Source organism: Polyodon spathula, chromosome 2 (assembly GCF_017654505.1).
Source record: "Polyodon spathula isolate WHYD16114869_AA chromosome 2, ASM1765450v1, whole genome shotgun sequence".
Classification (NCBI taxonomy): domain Eukaryota; kingdom Metazoa; phylum Chordata; class Actinopteri; order Acipenseriformes; family Polyodontidae; genus Polyodon; species Polyodon spathula.
Genome location: NC_054535.1, coordinates 22,465,004 through 22,484,487, shown reverse-complemented (window position 1 = coordinate 22,484,487; position 19,484 = coordinate 22,465,004). Strand labels below are relative to the sequence as shown.

The 19,484-nt window shown below is 37.8% G+C and overlaps 1 protein-coding gene across 9 annotated transcripts in view; it reads left to right on the top strand.

Moving 5' to 3' along the window:
* Positions 1 to 18,693, top strand: part of LOC121294161 (transcription factor COE3-like) — a 137,101-nt gene extending 118,408 nt beyond the window's left edge. For 3 of the 9 annotated variants that reach the window (XM_041217815.1, XM_041217769.1, XM_041217764.1), the window contains 5 exons: positions 9,461 to 9,526; positions 9,949 to 10,126; positions 13,277 to 13,459; positions 14,288 to 14,583; positions 17,106 to 18,693. In XM_041217815.1, coding sequence (XP_041073749.1) covers positions 9,461 to 9,526; positions 9,949 to 10,126; positions 13,277 to 13,459; positions 14,288 to 14,571 — 711 coding nt within the window. In that variant the 3' untranslated portion in view covers positions 14,572 to 14,583; positions 17,106 to 18,693. The remainder of the gene's footprint in view (positions 1 to 9,460; positions 9,527 to 9,948; positions 10,127 to 13,276; positions 13,460 to 14,287; positions 14,584 to 17,105) is intronic. The other 6 variants (XM_041217814.1, XM_041217813.1, XM_041217806.1 and 3 more) reach the window with 3 other exon arrangements.
* The last annotated feature ends 791 nt before the right edge of the window (positions 18,694 to 19,484 follow it).

Sequence of the window (19,484 nt, the reverse complement as noted above, 5' to 3'; positions counted from 1 at the left end):
ACACAGTTGGGTTGAGTTCTAGGATGCTTTAACATCTTGAAGAGGAGGGTTAAGGTGTTAACAATCATTTTAACTGCTTATGGGTTCTGTTGTGTCTGTATAGAGTTAGTATAATTTTTCTATAAATATGCCTCTACCAGGCTTTGAGCTGCTTTAAGATTGTCTGGAGAACCCTACGTGGCAGGACTGAACAGCCTTCCTCATTTCATTCAAATCATGATTGTGACCTTTCAACTCTGTCAGCCCCACCTACTCACAGAGTAGAGAGTACCGTACCTCTAGCTTTTATCAAGATTAACCGTATTTTCATGGGCTTTACTATACTTTGCAATGCTTTTACCATTCCATACCACATAGACAATGCAAAGTAAGGCCAATTTTCACATGTTTAATCAGGTATCAGTACAAAAGGTACAGTTTTTGGAATTGCTATTTAAGGTTTATACACATTCAGTTTGCCTTTGATGTGATTTGATAAGAAATGCATTCTTAGTAAACCCCAGAAAATACGTATGAGGTTTGTATGAGGCTTCCTCGATGACCGTTTATTAAATTTGACAGGCCTGTGATTGCTTTAGAGTGGAATTTGTTTGGACTATTGAAACATAACCTGGAGTTTAGTTGACACGTGTGTGTGTTGTGTGTGTGTGTGTGTGTGTGTGTCTCTCTCTCTCTCTCTCTCTCTCTCTCTCTCTCTCTCTCTCTCTCTCTCTCTCTCTCTCCTCTCTCTCTCTCTCTCTCTATTAGATATATAATATATTATATAGATATAATAGATATAGGCTTAGGCCAAAAGAAGAATTTCACTTTTTGGTGGCTGATTGTAGTCAGGGGCCGGAGAGGGAGCGATTCATCATTGTTAAGGGACCTGTCGGAGGGTTCGTTTGCTGAGGTCAGCTGATCCGGCCCCTTTGGTGTTGGAATGGGGGCGGATGAGAGCTTCTACTCCAGTAATTGAGGGTCTGAAAAATGATGGGAGTAAAAAATCTATCTTTTCTGGCTGGCCATGAGGGCTGCCATCGCTGACTGGGAGAAGTTAGTATGTTAAGCCTGAAGATGCCGCTTTCCTATTGTTACCAGCAGCTTTCAAACTCATTCCACTTCAATACAGAATGACACCATCTGAAGATTTTCCAAAAGCATCTATGGTCCAAACAAGGATAAAAATAAAAAAAAAAAACACAAATGGCAGTATTAGCCATGACTTTTACCTGATACTCTGTAATTGAGTGTTTTTCAAGCTGTAGATGGTGTAAAAAATCCTGTTTAAGCTGCAGTGGTTTTAATTAAGCCTTGACATGCTGTATACAACTTGACAAATCAGTAAAAACACCCCCCAAAAGCATTCCCAGACATCATGGAATATCAATATCCAGATGGCCTCATATTTGCTGTCACCTAAATGCAATCAACTTGTCAGAAAACTGAGAAATTAACTTAATGATTGAGAATCCTACACTGGTGTTTTTAACACTGCCAGTCACAACATTGCAGGTAAGATACTGTATATAAGTATCATTACTTACATTTATTTTTATAAAGTTGTAACAGAATCAGCAGAATAAAGACAGTTTAAGTGAGTAGGTGCCATAGCCGACGGGAAGTGCTAGATAACTGATTCCTTAAAGTGCTGCATTAATCCACATTTTAATTAGACAATTTTATTTTCTAGATTTGACATCTTGTTCCAGCCCGAGCCCTAAGAATAGGATAATGGGCAGCTGTGAGTTTCTATTGTAAGGCTTAGGGACACTGCGAGAGAGTGTGGGTATCCATCCGTCATGGCCCCCACTCGATTTAGGATGGACGCCTTGAGAGTGGGGTAATCCATCATGGCTGCAGGGGGACAGGGTTCTTGCTGCAGCCTGTGCCTCCCCCGTTAACTGCAGCAGGAGGTAGCTAGCCCACTGCACCTGGGCCATTGGCCTGCTATCACCATAGCTTTGGAGACGTCCAAGTAGGCATTTGGAGGGTCCGCTGCTGTCATCATTGTTGGCCGCTGCATTCTCCTGTCCTGGCCAGCAGACCCCGCCCCTCCCTGCACTGCCATCGTCAGCGTTTGGCTCAGGAGGTTCATCATGGAAAACTGGGTAGCGTCCATTCTGCTCACTCTTGTTTAGCAATGCCGTGTTTTAGCAAGGCTAGTGAATCCCAGTTCCTTACACCATGTGTGAGAGGGTGTGGGTGATTCACTGAGACACGGGAGTCGGAAGGTTTATTTGAAACGCCACTTCAGCGCACTGATTTATTTGATACACAAGGGGGCAGTCTTTTGCCGTGGCTTGAATACCATCATTGGTAACTTTTGAGGCAGTCCGAGTGTTTAGCAAGGGTGAAGAAACATACAGTTCTTTTAGCACACACATGTGCTGGCAAATAAAGTACAAAACAAATGGTGAAAGTAAAAGAGAAAATAAACACTGGAAATGAAACTACAAACAAAAGGTGCTGCTCCACGAAGCGTCTCACAACCTCCGCTAGTAGTGAGACCTGAGTTTAAGTGACACTCTTATTCCCTCACTAATACTCATGGGTATTCCCAGAGATTATATAATGTCCCAGAATGGGTACGTGAAACCAAATGTAGCAGCTGTCTTCTTCCGTCATCTCTGCTATCTTTTTCTCCTGCTCCATTTGCTGCTTTTGTTCTCTGTTTACACTAGCTCTCAGGAAACATACCGAGGACAGTAAAGGGTTAATTTTTTTATATGCCTGTATTTATAAATTAAAAGGGACAAACAACAACCTTTTTTGATAGGCCTGCCCTTTGAAAATGGTGCTACTGTGTGTACTATTGAATCCACAGCGCTTTCAGAGGTTAATTCCGCTCTGACTTTCCCCCTGCAGTGCAGCACTGCTCTCCGTTAAGAGATTATAATGATAACTGGGAGTCACTATATTACAGTATTGATTGGGTTTGCTTTCAGTGATGTTAAAGCATAACGCTCTGATTGCTGGCACTTAACCTGACAGGAATCCGATTCTCACTTCCCTGTGGTAAGTGTGGGAAGAGGAAAGAACTCACATTTTGACACCCTTCTTTGAAAGAGTCATCGCCCCTTTGTTAACCTTGTCTTTGACTAACTGGAGACTACTGCAAGAGGTACTTGGTGAATTGTTTTAAGTTTATTGGATGTCTGTATTCATGTCTGTACTGTATGTCAACAACAGTGTACATTTGTATGTTCAAAAATAAAAAGGGGGTACTAAACACCCAGGTACAAATTCCTACAACACTTCTTAATCTAGGCAGACAAAGACATATATTATGGAATTAAATTATAGATAATAATAATAATAATAATAATAATAATAATAAATAAATAATAATAATAATAATAATAATAATAATATATATTATATTACATATATATATCTATAATAATAATAATAATAGCAATAATAATATAATATATGAATAATAATTAATAATATAATTAGATATGTCTTCCACCAATCAGAAGGAAAGAAGGTGGTTAGTTCCTTCCTTTCGTTTTCCATATAGTAAGGATAGCAAATATATATATAATATATATATTATATTATATATATAGTATGTTATATGTATAATCTCTTAATTATATTACAATAAAGGCACTGTTTAGCAATTTCTAATCTCAATAAACCCCTATTTATTAGTAATTACCTTAGTAGTTAACCTGGTCTATATGGTAGCACTTAAGAGGTTTTACTGCTTAAATATAATCACTTTCTTCCCATAGTAATTACAACACCTATATTGTTGGTATAATAATCAAACAAAATAATTTCCTTTCTAAAGCATACAGTGCGGTAGAGTCATTCTCTGACATAATGAATTAAGAAATACTAAAATGTGTGGCTTTGTTATCCATGTAATTGTATAAAAACAGGACTGTTTTTTTTTTATATACATGCCAAATTCCAATGTACAGTAAATACACAACAGGCCATTCTCCAGTCTAACTGGACAGATAACTCTTGCACTCATTTACTTAAATTAAATATGTATTTATGTATTTATCTATTGCTTTTGTAGCTATCCCAGATTAAACTCTCCATCCTTTATACCCATAAGTTTGTCCAGACACAATTATAGGGGATCAGCCCCTGGGCCCTTGATCCAGAGTTGTGTCTGTCATACAGAAGGCCGGTATTGTTTTATTTAATTTCCGTCTCCACAGGGTCACACAGTACCTTTTGTTTGCAGGTTAGGCAGAAGCATTCTCTCAGCAGCATCGATGGCTGGCTGCCGCCTTGGAAAGAAAGCAGAGCGATTTGGCAATGAACTGGGCATCATTACTTTAAAGACACTCAGTATTATTGAGTCTGCCACGTCTGTCATTGTCTAATGAAAATAAAATAAGAGGCGGCTGTTGTGATAATATAAACATGCCATCAGTAGTCGGCACAGAGCCTGCCAGAGGGCCCAATGCGGGGTGTCACAGGAGCGGCAGCAAGACATTAAGTAACTTCTGTTTTCTAATGGAGATTAATGAAGTCTGTGCTAGCCAGAGGCAGAGGGGGAAACTGCATTGCCTACACAAGCTTGTGTGTGGAAGGAAGACATTGGCAGAGCCAGGCCGTGACAGATTGCTTGTTCTGTGTGGATGGCAGAGCTCTCAATAACGCCTCTTTCTAGAGGGGACTGATGTTCCAGACCGTGCACTGGTATAGTGTAAACCCCTGGACTTAGCATTGAACACAAAAAGCATGGAGGTACAGTACTTAATAATCAAGTGGCACTGAGAAGTCATTAGCACCAAAGGAAAGACTTTCGATTGTCCCTTTTAAGCTTTGGCATTGGACTCGTTTTGCTTTTGAGTCCCATGTATATCCCAGTAAAATGTTTCCACTGTTACTTAATTTTTGGTCTTATTCAAGTACAGCTGTACAATTAGCTATAAACCCTTTAAAATAAAACGTGCTTTTTTTTTTTTTTATCAGGAACATCTTGGATCACAAATTCAGTAAAACCGTATGCATTATTTCTGATTCAGAAATTGATTTTGTTTTTAGTTTGGTTCCTTTTTTTTTTTTTTCTAGTCCCCCTGCTAAACCTATTCCTTAACTATTCCTAGATTTCTTCAAAGCTACACCATGAGAAGTTTATGTTGTACACAGTTTAATAACCTTACATAAAACCAGATTTAAAAGGTTTTAGTTTCACCAAATTGCAATGTACACATTTTTTGTTAAAGAAAAATAAAACTATTTTTTTTTAATAGTAACAAACAATTTATGCACATTACTTGCGTTTTACTCATTTATAACAATTACAATCACAATTTCCTCCTACACTGACCTGACCCATAGTGCTTTATTATTATTATTTTTAGTTATTTATTCTTTAACCAGAAATAAACCCATAGAGACCAAAGCCTCATTTACAAGAGTGTCCTGGCAAGATGACCAGAAACAGACAGCAGTAATTTCACATCACCCAAAATCACGTCACTCTAAAAGACAGCATCATACATTCAATCTGGAATCAGATTGAAAAATAGATATAATCTTAGTAATTGTTATATGTTTAACTGATACAGTTGGGTTATTTATCTGATGCACTATTATATCTTGGATACTCTGGTCCAGACTACTGTTGTCATATTATAACAAAGTTTATCAAACACCTAACAGAAATATAATTGAATCAAACCACCAGTTCTTACTCAGCTCCTTTGTTCATTTAAATTGATGCAGTGTAAAAACAGCAGCTGTTTGAGCAAGGCCTGTTACAAAGCCTGAACCGGAGATCTTAGTTGTACCCAGCTGTTAGTAGTAGAATTCCTCACTAAGCATTTTCTTTTTTAAGATTCTGTTCAGGACCAAGGTGGTGATTCAATCCAAATGTGCAGTAAATGTGCATTTTCACTCATGTACTTAAGACGTGGTCAAGACATGTCCTCCTACATATACAAATTTGAGTTGTGCCATAAAACAGCATACATTTGCTGCATACATATATTTGTTACATTTAATATTTGTCCATTTGAGCCAAAGCTTTTACAGTATAGGTATGTCTGAGTTGATTATTTCTGTTTTGTTGCCTTTGCTCTGTGTAGTGCTCACAGGTTGTTGATTCGTCCAGTACCATACTAAATGTTCCCAGATCCACACTTTGAGCAGCATATGTGGTGCGGTTAGGATTAGGTTTATGTGTAGGTGCTCCTGAAATTGCTGTGAAGAGCTTTACATATTTTACAAAATGTATAATGTATCATAGGATATAGCCCACAGGTTTGACCCTTGAGATGTAACAGCTAGTATTCAATACAGTGTCCCATTAATGCTTTAGTAAACCCTATCATTCTTTTAAACAGTTATCATTCTCCATGCTTGGTAGAATGTGTTGTGGGCTCATGGTCTTTGATTAAAAGCCTTGTCATTTTCCTTGTCAGTCCCTAAAAAAAAGTATAATGTAATTTGTTCCCAATAGTTTGTGGTTTACAATTTCCCCAATCTTAATTGTTTATATCCTGCTGTATCTTTGCAGTGTGGCTTTCCTGGTTGATCAGCATCATTAAGTTGTTGTGGTAATGCTTAAATAACATCTGTTAACACTGACACTGTTCTTGTATTTTCAAGACTAACTGCTGCTTAACCAATTTCAGATACTGCCGGATAATAAAGGGTTTAAATGTTGGTGAGTTCAGGAACCATTAATCTTTCCATACAGCACCTTGCAATTAAACACTCAGCTGCATATTAATTTGTGCATGCATCATGGATGACTTTTTCCATATGGGAGAAATATTAATGGTTGCTTTTTGTTTTAAATAACAAGGAGAATATCCTGTTATGACATATCTCATTTAACACAGCTCTAGTGAGCTGTAAGCAGCATATGAATTTAAAAAACCAACAACATCAGCATTGACAGTAAAACAGACAATTGAGGGGGATGATAAAGCTGGGCTAGAACAGCAGGCACTGCTGTGTAATTCACAAGCCTGGTCAATTCAGCAAATAGGAAAATTAGAGATAATCAGGGGGTCCTTTTTTCGTTAGATGGGTGTCATGCTTGGGGAAACCTGTAATTTTCACAGTGCAATAATGATAGGGTAGCACTCTCCCCAGCTGCTAACAGCCTGCTCTTCTGCAAACCTCCCCCTTTACAACCAGTCTCCACAGACTCTGAACCTGCGCCGTCACACTGTGCAATACACCAGAGAATTCCAGCAGGGGCTCCCATAACATCAGAACCATGCCTAATAGGAACTTGCTGGCCATCCACTCATACTGTCCCATGTAAATGCATACTCCTATACTGTAAGCATTTCAAAAATAAACTTGTGGTTGGATTACACCGGCTTTTTAAACATTTAAGTGCTATTAAAAAAAAAAATGAGAATATGCTGAATAAATCATCTCTATTGTAAAAGGTTTTACAGCATTTAGCATTTCTCTTTTGCTATAACCTATAGCTTGAATATGTCATGTATAATTATGGCAAGTCAAATTATCATTTAGGGGTATCTCAAATTAATTTATACATATCTTCAAATATTTAAATATATCTCTAAATTGTTTTAAGATGTCTCTAATGTTTTTGAGATATCTTTAAATACTTTTCAGATATCTCTAATTCATATAGAGATCTCCCTAAATAACGTCCTGTTCATTTAAAGATATCTCTAAATCATTTAAAGATATTAAAGAATTAATTTTAGATATGTTAAAAACTGCACAATTAAAGATATCTGGAATTCAGTTTGAGATTTCTTGAAATGTTTTACAGATATCTCTAAATATTTGAAGATATCTTAAAATGCAATTTGAGATATCTCTAAATGATCATTTGGCTTGCCATAGTATAACCTCTTAATGCAAGTAGGAACTGTACTTTTTTGAGTGAAAAAAAAAAAAAAAGTTCTTGAAAGAGGGAGTACATAACACTATGTAACACAATTTTTGTTCCTGGGTAGTAAGTGTTATTTCCTAATTGCTTATGCCTCAAAAGTATAGAAAATGGCTATTATTCCCCACAAACTTTGCTTTTGTGACCAGGACAGTGATATTTCAAAATATCACTATTTCCAATGGGAAAATGGGCAAATGTGTGTCTTTTCGTTCACATAAAGTCAGAAAAAAACAACATATGAATCCAAATTAACATGTATTTATACTAAAGTAATACAAAGATGACTACAAAAGATTTAGAAGTGAGTAGTTTTCAAGATTTACAATTATACTGTATTTACATACATATACACACACACACACACACACACACACACACACACACACACACTTTTGATGTATTTTTTTATCTTTTTTTTTTATTTTAGACATTGAATTTGGCTGAAGGAAATACAAACGGGCAGCACAGCTCAAAAAGAAAATGTCAGATTACCTCACTAAAAGTGATTACTTGAAAGTGTCTTTCAATGCAATTTCATTAACTTTAGATAACAGATGTGATTAATCGATAAATAGAAAATGTCAAAATTAAAACCCCTAATGTATATATGACGTTTTGCTGAGCAGATGTAGAGCTTGCTCTATGGAACTTCTCAGATTTCAGATGTTTAATTGGGTTTAAACATTTTTCTTTCCATTCATTGGCATATAAACAGAGTGTTCCATGAATATACAAGGAGTGCTGTGTATTGTTCACTAGGGAACCACACTGTAACTCTATTGGTGTGGCATGGCAGACAGCAACTCAATATCACAAAAACAACGCAGTGCCGCCATAACAGTGAAAGCAATCCACTCTCTGGGGCTCTGCTGCTTGGTAAACCTGTTTGCTGTATGTGTAGTGCCACATGATGTCATGCTAAGAAGTAAAAGGGAAATCTATTAGGTGGGGAGTTGTCACATCACAAGGGTCACCAGCAACATTAATCAGCTATAGTCATTCTGTCACAGCTGAGACAGTTTAGCGATGCTCCCCCCCTTCCTGTAGCACTGTCTGTACAGAACAGGCTGTCAAATTGTGTGTAAAGCATGGAGGCCTTGTTAATATGCAATTATTATGGGATGTTTATGATGGGGAGTGGTCTTTCTTTGCAATCAATAAGCTTTCTGCCTTTCTGTAAAGTGTTTTTGTTTTCTGGGTCAAATGTAAAGTTTTTTGGTTACTTGGTTATAAAAATATCAATAAAAGTCTATAAGACTCGATGGAGAGTAATATAGATATATTCCAAAGCTATTTTTATTATTGTACTTTTGTGCCCTTACATTTATATCAGCCCCCCTCCCAAGATTTGCATGGGACCCACCTGTCATTTGTATGTATCAGTTAAGCTGTTTCCTTTTCACCTCAGAGGAATAACACCTTCAGACATCTTGTGGAGCCTGTGCCATACCGACTCTAGCCCATCATTGTGGCATATTAGTTGGGGAATACTAATAAAGAGGACCAGTACCAGTATGCACAGGATTGTATTTTGTAATATACAGCACAGTTGGTCCAAGAAACTACAATGAGAGAGATACAGGTCACCCTAATGATTTCATTTGTATTGTTCTCCAGGAAGTCTTATTGAAGAGAGCAGCAGATCTGGTCGAAGCCCTGTATGGCATGCCTCACAATAACCAGGTGCGTTCGGTTCAGAACACATTCACATAGTTCACCTCAAAAGGACAGAATAACATTGAGCTGTGAAAGTGTCCTTCATGGAACCTCAGCTGTTTTGCTGGGTGTGGTTCAATGCACAGAGCACCATAAGCACTGAAAGAGACTTGAAGCCAAACATTCCTGTTAAGAAACTACTCAACCACTCTTGTAAATATCACACTATCATAGCTTTCACAGTGCTAACCAATGCACACTAGTTTAAAATTATTCGTAGGGCAAGATTACCCAATTTTATCACGAGGGAGCCAAAAAAACACATAGAAAAGTTAATCCCAATGTATAAAATGAATTGAACTAATTAATTTTGACAATTGGGAAGCTATTTGATTTTGTGTTTTCTAATTTATTACATGTGAGTGAATAGCCTCCGGTTTTCCTTACAGGAGATCATCCTAAAGCGAGCAGCGGACCTGACAGAAGCCCTGTACAGTGTCCCGCGCAACCACAACCAGCTGCCGTCCCTCACGGGCTCCTCCGCCCACTCAGGAATGATGGGAGTCAACTCCTTCAGCAGCCAGCTCGCCGTCAACATCTCGGAGACATCCCAGGGCAATGACCAAGGTAGGCTCCCACAAAACATTACATTCATACAGTGCCTTCCGGACAAAAGTCTTCCCAAAGTGCTTAATTTCAGGCTCATTAAACATTGTGACCCAGTTAACTTGAGCCTGCTATCCAGGAACAAGTATGTCTTCCGACAAGGTTAAAAAACCAATAAAGTTACTAAACCAGAAACAAATCAAATCTTTGCTGGAGACAATTACAACCACACACCATTAAAATATTAAGATAATCTAAGAGAAAACCCACTGGTTCAGTGATACACGACTGCAGAGAACAACGTAAACATGTATTGTATGATTTCTTACATATATAAGGGTTATACTTGCTATTGTCACTGCTTTTTGAAGCAGACACCTGAAAAAAATCATGGATCAGCACCTTTCATATTTGTATTTTAAACTGCTTCCTCCAAAATGTCACAAGAGTAAAACTTCCAACTGGAGATGAAAATTGGATCCCACGCGAACACGCTTTTACAACCTTTATTTGAAACAATATAAATTATATTTATCTTGTATGCATTTATGGGAACTTGTTTAGCTTTCTTCAATGTTAGCAGTTTTTGGTGCTTTTTTGAGTTGCTGTTACTGTAACCGTTTCGTATACCTAGCATTGGCTAAAGCCTGTTGAACATTTCTAAATGAGCTGTTGCCATCTGGTCACAATTGATAATCCATCATGAAACAGGTGCTTTTTTTAAAGCAGCACCTCATTTATTAAAATGTCCCAACAGCATCTGTATTGTGCAATCTCAGTGGGAGAACATGTGTTTTATTATGACACAGCTGGCTAGCAGCAGTAGTGGTCAGACCAAAATCAGACTTACTTTTAACACTGGTGTAAATCACACAGTGTCTGCTTCATTCAAGATATGTGTGTGTGGAGGTGGAATCTTTAGTCAGAGAAATAGGATAATTTGCTGCAGCCTCCCAAAACAGGTAAACAATTCAGCCTGTAAATAAAGAGATGTCTAGGTGAGGGTCTGCTCTGATAACCAGGCCACTTAAACCTGTCTTTCTTAATATGTCCTGGCTATGGTGGAGTGTCAGATAAGGTGCCCAGGCACGCAGCAAATGCAGGCTCCTGCAAATCTGAGCGCTGAGAAAAAAATAAAAAAGTTTCTCTGTAATTCTTTTTTTTTTTTTTTTTTTTTTTGCTTTCACTTTCCACTCAGCCATCTGGGCCCCTGATTGGAGCACGCATGTTATCAACACTTGGTCCAATTACAGGGGAGCTGCGAGAGCCTGGATGAGAGAGGGTTGAATCAAGCGGATGTGACCGTTGGGGACCCTACTCGTTAGTCAGAGAGGGGGGGTGTGTGTGTGGGGGGGGGGGGGGGGGGAGGTCAGGGAGGCCAGGGAGGGGGAGGTCGAAGCTTCATCCACTACCAAGCAAAGGTGGCCAACGGCTGTAAACAAGATGATAGTTGCAGATTTGTCCCTCCCCCAATTCTCCACACACACACACACATTCTGTTTCTCTGCATGTGCACAATATATCTTCTGATTGCTTCCCCCTTCCTTTTAGTTGTCATTTTGAACTCAGATGCAGTCACTTGCATACCCGGCTTGGGGGCTTGGAGGGAGCTCCAAGATCCCTCTGTCCGTCTTCCGGTCTGAAGTGTATGCAGCCTACATTAAGTGTAGGTGTAGGTGCCCATTGAAAGTTGAACCATGGATTGGCACAACTAAAATGCTGTTTAGGTATTGTTTACTTTGATCTGTTGTATCCATTGTTTAATGATATTATTTTACATAGAGCTTTTCAGCTTTTTTGACACAGTTTATTTATTCTTCTAACGTTGTCTTACCTTTGCACAAGCTTCCAAATACAGTACTAGATCTTCCTCTTAAAAACAATCATGCAGATTAAAAGAAACACCAACCATGTCCTCTGCCACATATGTTGTTGAGATTTTAAACTATTGGATATTAGAACCCTAGGTAGAGAGACAATAATACTGACTGTCTCAAAAACATTTGGTGGTAACTGCTATGCCTTTCTCGTGACAATTGTTTTAACTTCTCTGTGTTCCCATCACAAGAAACTTCCATGTAAACTAGCATGTGGCACCCCACAGCAGAGATATAATACTTTCTTGTGTCTGTCTCAGCTCTGATCATACATGTTGGTTTTGGCACAGCTGTCATTGGCGGGACTTATAACTGTCATTCATATGCAGAAAGCACTGCAAAAGCATATGCTGACAGGAAACGGGATACTAAAATATTCAAACAAAAAGATGTAGAAAACGTCAATCAAATCACCAGCACATAAGGGCTTCATACAAATGTCAGCACAGAAGTAGAACTGCTGCTTAGCAAAACAAACACTCTTCAGAGCAAGCTTGCTTTTTCTTTGTCAGCTACTACAGGAAATACAATGTACCACACCATTAATAGAGACAACATTGTAAATTATTCAGTACAATTGTATTGAACTCATTATTTTAATTTGTAAGCATATGGGCATTTCAAGATGTCACAAACATCTAGCCAGCCAAACAAATTGTAACCTGTTTGCAAATATAACCAAAACATTATAATGTGCCAGCTAATTTGCTGTAACCACTGTAGGTTAAACAAAACAATTTGTTCTTTAAAAATAAAAAAATAAAATTATTAATTTTCAAGAAAATGTTGTGTCAGGATAATAACAAAAATAAAAATGTATATTTATTATTTTGAGTAAAGTATTAAGCAATGTCATTGAAAAGAGATGACTAGCAGTATTTTTGGGTGACACCAGTCTGAATTGTATATGACAGTAAAAAATCAGTTCAGGGTAAAAAATAATATCAAAAGCAAAAGCAGCAGACTTTGCTTTGACCAGAGGACATTGTTAACAATTTAGTGAAGACAGTCTTATGACAGAGGGTAGGATACACTTCTTTATGCAGAGTGGTGAAGGTATGGAATGGGTTAACTAGCCATATGTTGATGCAGAATCATCAGGATCCTTCAGGACCTGCCTTGACAGTTTTTAGATTAACCTTCTTCTAGGAATCGGATGAGCACTGACTGGCTGAGTGGCTTCCTTCTATTTGTAAATTTCCCTACATATGTCCCTTCTTATGACAGCCATGAGATGCCAAGGACTCAGTTTAGATGTAGGTTTAACACATGCTGTGGATCCCTCCTCCCACAGGTTACTCCCGTAACTCCAACAGCGTGTCTCCCCGAGGATACGGCCCCAGCTCCACCCCCCAGCAGTCCAACTATAACGCCATCACCTCCACCATGAACGGCTACGGCAGCGGCATGACCAGCCTGGGGGTGCCGGGCTCCCCCAGTTTCCTCAATGGATCCACAGCCAACTCCCCCTACGCAAGTAAGTCCACTGGTACTGTACATGCAGAGGATTCATAGGCAACACACGAGAGGTGGTGCAGTCAGCAATCTCCTTATATGAGTATAGGACAGCAAACTATCCAATATATGAAACAAAGGTTGTTTGCTATTTAAACTGTAATTATTAATTTGTGTTCAATAAAAAATATGCTGTTGACTAGTGTTTTACTTGTGTTTATATTTTAAATGTTATGCACATGTTCATAATACAGTCTTAAAATGCAGTGGTGAACAGTGTATAATTTGCTATGTGCCTATGTGCCTTTTAAACTATTAGGATTTGTTTATGATTTAAAACTTTTACAAAAATGTACACTGTTGTGATCTTAACAAACCACATTTCAACTTTGATTTCATTCTTTCTGTCTTACATCACCTGTAACGGCTTCATCAGCTTCATCCTTTTACCTCTTCAGCAGGGTTCTAGCCAGAACAATAGAATATCACATGCACAGCTAACGCTTCTAACAAGGCGTGCTCATTTTAAGAACTGGACACAGAATTTTACAAAACTTCTACCATCCCCACTTTGAATATGGAACAAAAACCTTAATATATTTGAAGTAAATTGCTTGGATAGTCTGTCCCACTGTGTGCGTTCCCTGAAGAAGCTATCAGAAATATTTCAGTAAATCCACCTCTTCTTGTGTGGGGATAAAATATCAAAATGTAAGCAGTTCTGATTCATGACTATACACATGTAGGTTCTATAACCCCAGCTGTCTTGGGTGAATATCTGGATAGAGCTCTGCTCCTCTAAGCCATGTGTATTTATGTCTTTGTCTGTTGTTGTTATTGTTGTTTTCAGTCATGCCTTCCAGCCCTCCATTGGGGGCTTCCTCCATCAATGTCCCTTCCAGCGTTAACTCCTCCTGCACCACCCCTGCTGGCATTTTCTCATTCTCTCCTGTCAATATGATCTCTGCAGTCAAACAGAAGAGCGCCTTCGCCCCCGTGGTGAGGCCACAGACCTCCCCGCCCCCCACCTGCACCAGCACCAATGGGAACAGCCTACAGGGTGAGCACCCCGCCCCTCACCTGCCTCCCAACTCTACCCACCACTACTGGGTGTTAGTAGATGAGGGCAGATAAGACACACAAGAGGTATTTCATAGGGATGAGGAGCAAACCCTTGGTGATGATGATGTTGATGTTGATGTTGATGATGATGATGATGATGATGTTGATGATGATGATGATGATGATGATGATGATGATGATGATGATGATGATGATGATGATGATGATGATGATGATGAGTGTGATCATGGTTTTTAGGGTAGAGAAGGTTATAAAACTGCATCTTGTGTTCACAATTATTGACTGGGGCAACAGTTTCATATACAACAGTGTAAACTGCTGTTTCCTGGTACCTAAGGGAAGTGATTAGGTGCAAGGAAGAAGTAGTTTAAACATTTTCATGTATAGTTTTTATATAAAAAAACAAAAAAAAACAGGCAAAGCTTGAGAAGATATCCATCACAAAAATAATGGAACCAGAGATAGCAGCTATAATTACAAGGGATGACTTTTATTATACTTGGATATTATTCCTGTAATTACATCTGTTTTATATTTTCGTTTAATTTCATATTGCATGTTTCTTAAACTGAGCTATTCATTTGAAATGTTTCCAACATAGAATTGCAAGGCCTGTCCCTGGTCCCAACACCAAAACATGATTTATTATAAAAATAAATAAATAAATAACTGAATTCCAGCTTACAGTTAAATGAAACCGCAGAGTATGAGATGACAGTTTACCCCAACGATTCAGCCCCTACAATATGTCATAGACAAAGCGGTATCTTCTTTTCATAACCTCCTGTACATGTACTCTTTAAACCATGATGGTGATTAAGACTGATCTGTGACCCAAACATGCAAGAGTTACAAATGAAAGATACCCCCTTACAGTGGGACTTCCCATGGTAAAACTAGAGCATTGGCAAAACCCTATATTACTCAGATGCTCCTGTAATTGTTTGGATTGATTTTCATAACTCATTAGTGTTACTCAGCAATAACATCAAACATAGCATTCATATGAAAAATATTACACTTTAATAAACTAAGGGGTCAATTTGATCATCCTATGCTGGGAAAAAAAAAAAAAAAAAAAAAAAACATAGCTGGATTATATAGAAATGTTTGACAGTACTGTGAAATTCTATAAAATCTAGTTATACTGATAATCTAGTTATACTTATAATATACTGGTAGGTTGATCAAATGGACCACTAAGTCAAGGTGACACTAGTTTCAATCATTGGTGCTTGCTGACAATCTCATGCTATATTAGCACTGGCCTTCACTTTTGTGATTGCCAGGAAAAGCCATGTGAAGATACCTGCTTACCTTATTTACTGGTACTGGAGTGCAGTTCTCTTGGCTGTAAGCATATAAGTTGGAACAGTTAGACCATTTGGATTGTATGTGAAGAATAATGCCATCTCATATTGTCCATGGCTGTGTGGTTGAGGTTTCTTTGTTTAAACTGTACAGAAATTCAAAAAGTTGATTGCTTGTGTAGATCCATTCGGTTTCTTCTGCTCTTGGTTGTTTGAGTCTGGATCAACATGTACATATTATCATAGATATGTATTATCATTTGTTGAGTGTCCTAATCCAAAAAGCTTTACATCTGTTTTATGAATGAAATACAGTTTGATAATCATGAAACGGTTCTAGCCTGTTACCGACTTCTTTCACAACAGTCTAGCATAGTCTCATGAATAATAAACTATTAAAAAAAAAAAAAAAAAAAAAAACACGGGCTCATTGTTAAGTATGTGCACTCCAGTTTTATGTATGTACATGCTAAGAATTTTGACATGGGGATGTGTTCATCTGCTCTTGATAAGCCAACAATACATACTGCTACTATATTGTAAATAACGTCAGGGCCAACCAAATAAGTATGTACATAAGATTTGAGATGCCAGAAGCTAACTTGTAGGAGATTAATTTTGTTGTTGGTTGTCAAAAGTCGTCATTGTGGTCTGGTTGCTGAAAGTGGGGTGGAAGGTTACATCAAGAAAATCTATGTGACTGACTGACAAGAGCAGTTGAGATGGTGTTCTTTAAAGAGATAAGCAGGAGTGCTGTATTCAAGGTCTCATCAATAACTGCTTAATTCATAGTAACTGCGTAGTAATAACAAATTAATAACAAATGACGAGGAAAAATCCCCCTCCACATTCAAGGTCTATCTGGCCTCTATTTCAGCTTACCTTATCAAGACTGATTTGGTCTCCCAAAGAGCTCACTAAAATATCTGGTACTGCACTTAGCTAGAGAAATCTCTGTTTGCAAGCCATCATTTCAGGTATCACTTCCTTGGTCACCTAAAGAGAGAAATTGTCCCCAACCAGCTGCTTCCGCTAACATTAACATCCAGTAACATTTTGAAAAACCTAAAAGAAAAAAAAAAACAAGCAGGGACCACAATGACAACTTTGTGACAACCAAAAATAAACATATTATTATTGCAGTTCTTGATGAAACAATAAGGAAAGGTTTTGATGCCTTGACTTTCTTGTAGTTTCTTCTAAAAGGAAAATAGATAGTGGCAAATTGGAGCCTTGGGAAATGTAATTAATAATATATTTGTCTTCTTCTTTCAGCTATGTCTGGTCTTATAGTCCCGCCCATGTAAGTAGGAGAACACTGAATCTCAAGATATCCACAAGCTGAAGAACATCAGTCCCACTGCCCCCCACCACACCTCAGCAACTTCAAGAACAACAAGAACATGGCAGATGGTTCGTTTCTGAAAGGTCCTTTACAAATTTAAAATGAACGACACAAATTATTTAATGGTAGACTAAATAGTCTCCTGAGTTTTGATGGTTAACCTACAGACAAACCTTGATTAAGTGAGCCATATTGGACCAAGTTAAAAAAGTAAAGTCATACTTCTTGGCTACATTTCCCCTTTTTACCCACTATTCTCACTTCCACAGGTGCCATGTGTCAGACAGGCAGTGTTAACCACCTCTTGATAAATGATCAGCCTGCTCATTACGGTTTCATTCATGGTTGGGTTTGAGGCATGAGGTCCTCCAAAAGATAATGTGTGGATGCTCATAAAGTATTGGGGTTCGTTACAAAATAAATCATTAAATAAATGAGTGTTGTTTTAATGGTCAAACAGAAAGGTTTAAATGGACTTCACAGCAATCAAAAAAAGAAAATGAGTGTGATTGTCTCGCTCTCTCAAGACTCACACACTGGAACAGCAGGTATTTGAGAAACTAAATTCATAATGTGACTCATTGCAACAAATTTTATTTTTTTGATTGCTGCATTCCCGGCCTTCTGTCCATAACTATAAAACACTCTATGGTGCTACATTTAGAAATACTAAAATCAATAAATTAAATTATAAACGTTTCAACTTCAAGTCTTTTTTTTTATTTCCAGCCTTATCTCAAGGTCACACCTCTGTCACTCCAGCAGAATAAAATTATTTGAAGTTTGAATCATGTAGCCATGCCTCGTTTGCCAAATTGCCCACCTGGCTGTCCCTTTTTTTTCAACCAGCTCTTATATGCAACAGTGATAATATAGTAGTGGAAGTGTTTCATAGATAGAATCCATGTTCTTGACAGGAGGGGTAAAGGAATAGCTCCAGTTATCTGCACTCCAAAAACTCTACACTGTTCATATCTTTAAACTAATCTAAAACAAATGAGCACAGCCAGTACCATGCTTAGCTGGAGAAAGCAGATGTTTGAATATCCGCTCTGATTTCAGAAATAATGAAGAAGGCCTTTATTATTTCCTTTTTAGTGAAAGCATGAATTGTACATGGCTATACCTGCCTACATTTCATTCTGATTTTCCCTTCAGTGTAATTATATGATTTGGAATCAAATTACATTAAAAAAATGTTATCCCTAGCCACCTGCAAAATATTGGTTCATACTGTACAAGATTAGCAGATATTCATTGAAATAGAGCCACTTTAGGACAGAGGTAGTTTAGACTTCTTCTCAGTTGTAGTCTTCTCTTCCCAAATGATCTGTCATTACTCACCCAAGTTTCTTCCATGGAGTTAGCCCGTAGCCTTTATGTACTTTGGACCAATGGTTCGGGGGGGGGGGTCCTATATCTGGAATTGGTCTCCAGGTTTGCATCTGTAGAATAAAACCAGGAGTGCTTGCTGAGATTTTGATCATGTTTAGGTACTGATTTTATTGTGATTTTTGTATGTATTTATAAATGGGTTTTTTTTTTTTTTTTGGGGGGGGGGGGGGGGGGGGTTTCTTTGGTAATTTAGGCCTGAAAAATAGTATAAAAAAGATATGTAAACACATTTGATGTCTTAATACCTTTTAGATATTGTACAAAAAAAGAAAAGTAAGAAAAAAACAACTTTTGTAAAAAGTGTTGTGCCCTGTCACCCTCGGTTTTTAAAAAGAAGGAATGCATCACCGATTTTGTATAAAAAAAGCTTTCCTATACTGTATTTAACATTTTTGTATACAGCAGTTGTGTGTTTCTTTTCTTCCAGTTATTGTCCATGTGTCTCATTGTGAAAAGGTGTATAATCACGATAGTTATTCCTTAATGCACTATTTTAGTTAAAGTATCTGTAAAAAGCAGTGCATCTTAGCAAAATCTAAATAAGAAAAATGTAAAAAAAAAAAAAAAAAAAAGTTAGCACACATATGCAACATGAATATATACATCAGTCATTTGAGAGTATGCTCTTGTGTTCATGACTTGTCTGTCGTACAGAGTTAAAGGGAGGTTCAATTTTTATGAAGGGCTGTCTTTAATGTAGCACTCACACTTTGCATTTCCATCTGCTCACTTTACTTATTTGAAAGTGATTTGTACCATTCCGCACCTAAAACAAAATCAAAACTGTCAGTCTCAGTTAGGACTATGGGTAAGTGGCTGAAAGCAGTCTCAATAGCATCAGCAGGTTTTGGACTGGGAATAGCGCCGAAGGACAACCAATATACCACTGCTCTTTTCTGCGACAAGCCTAAAGA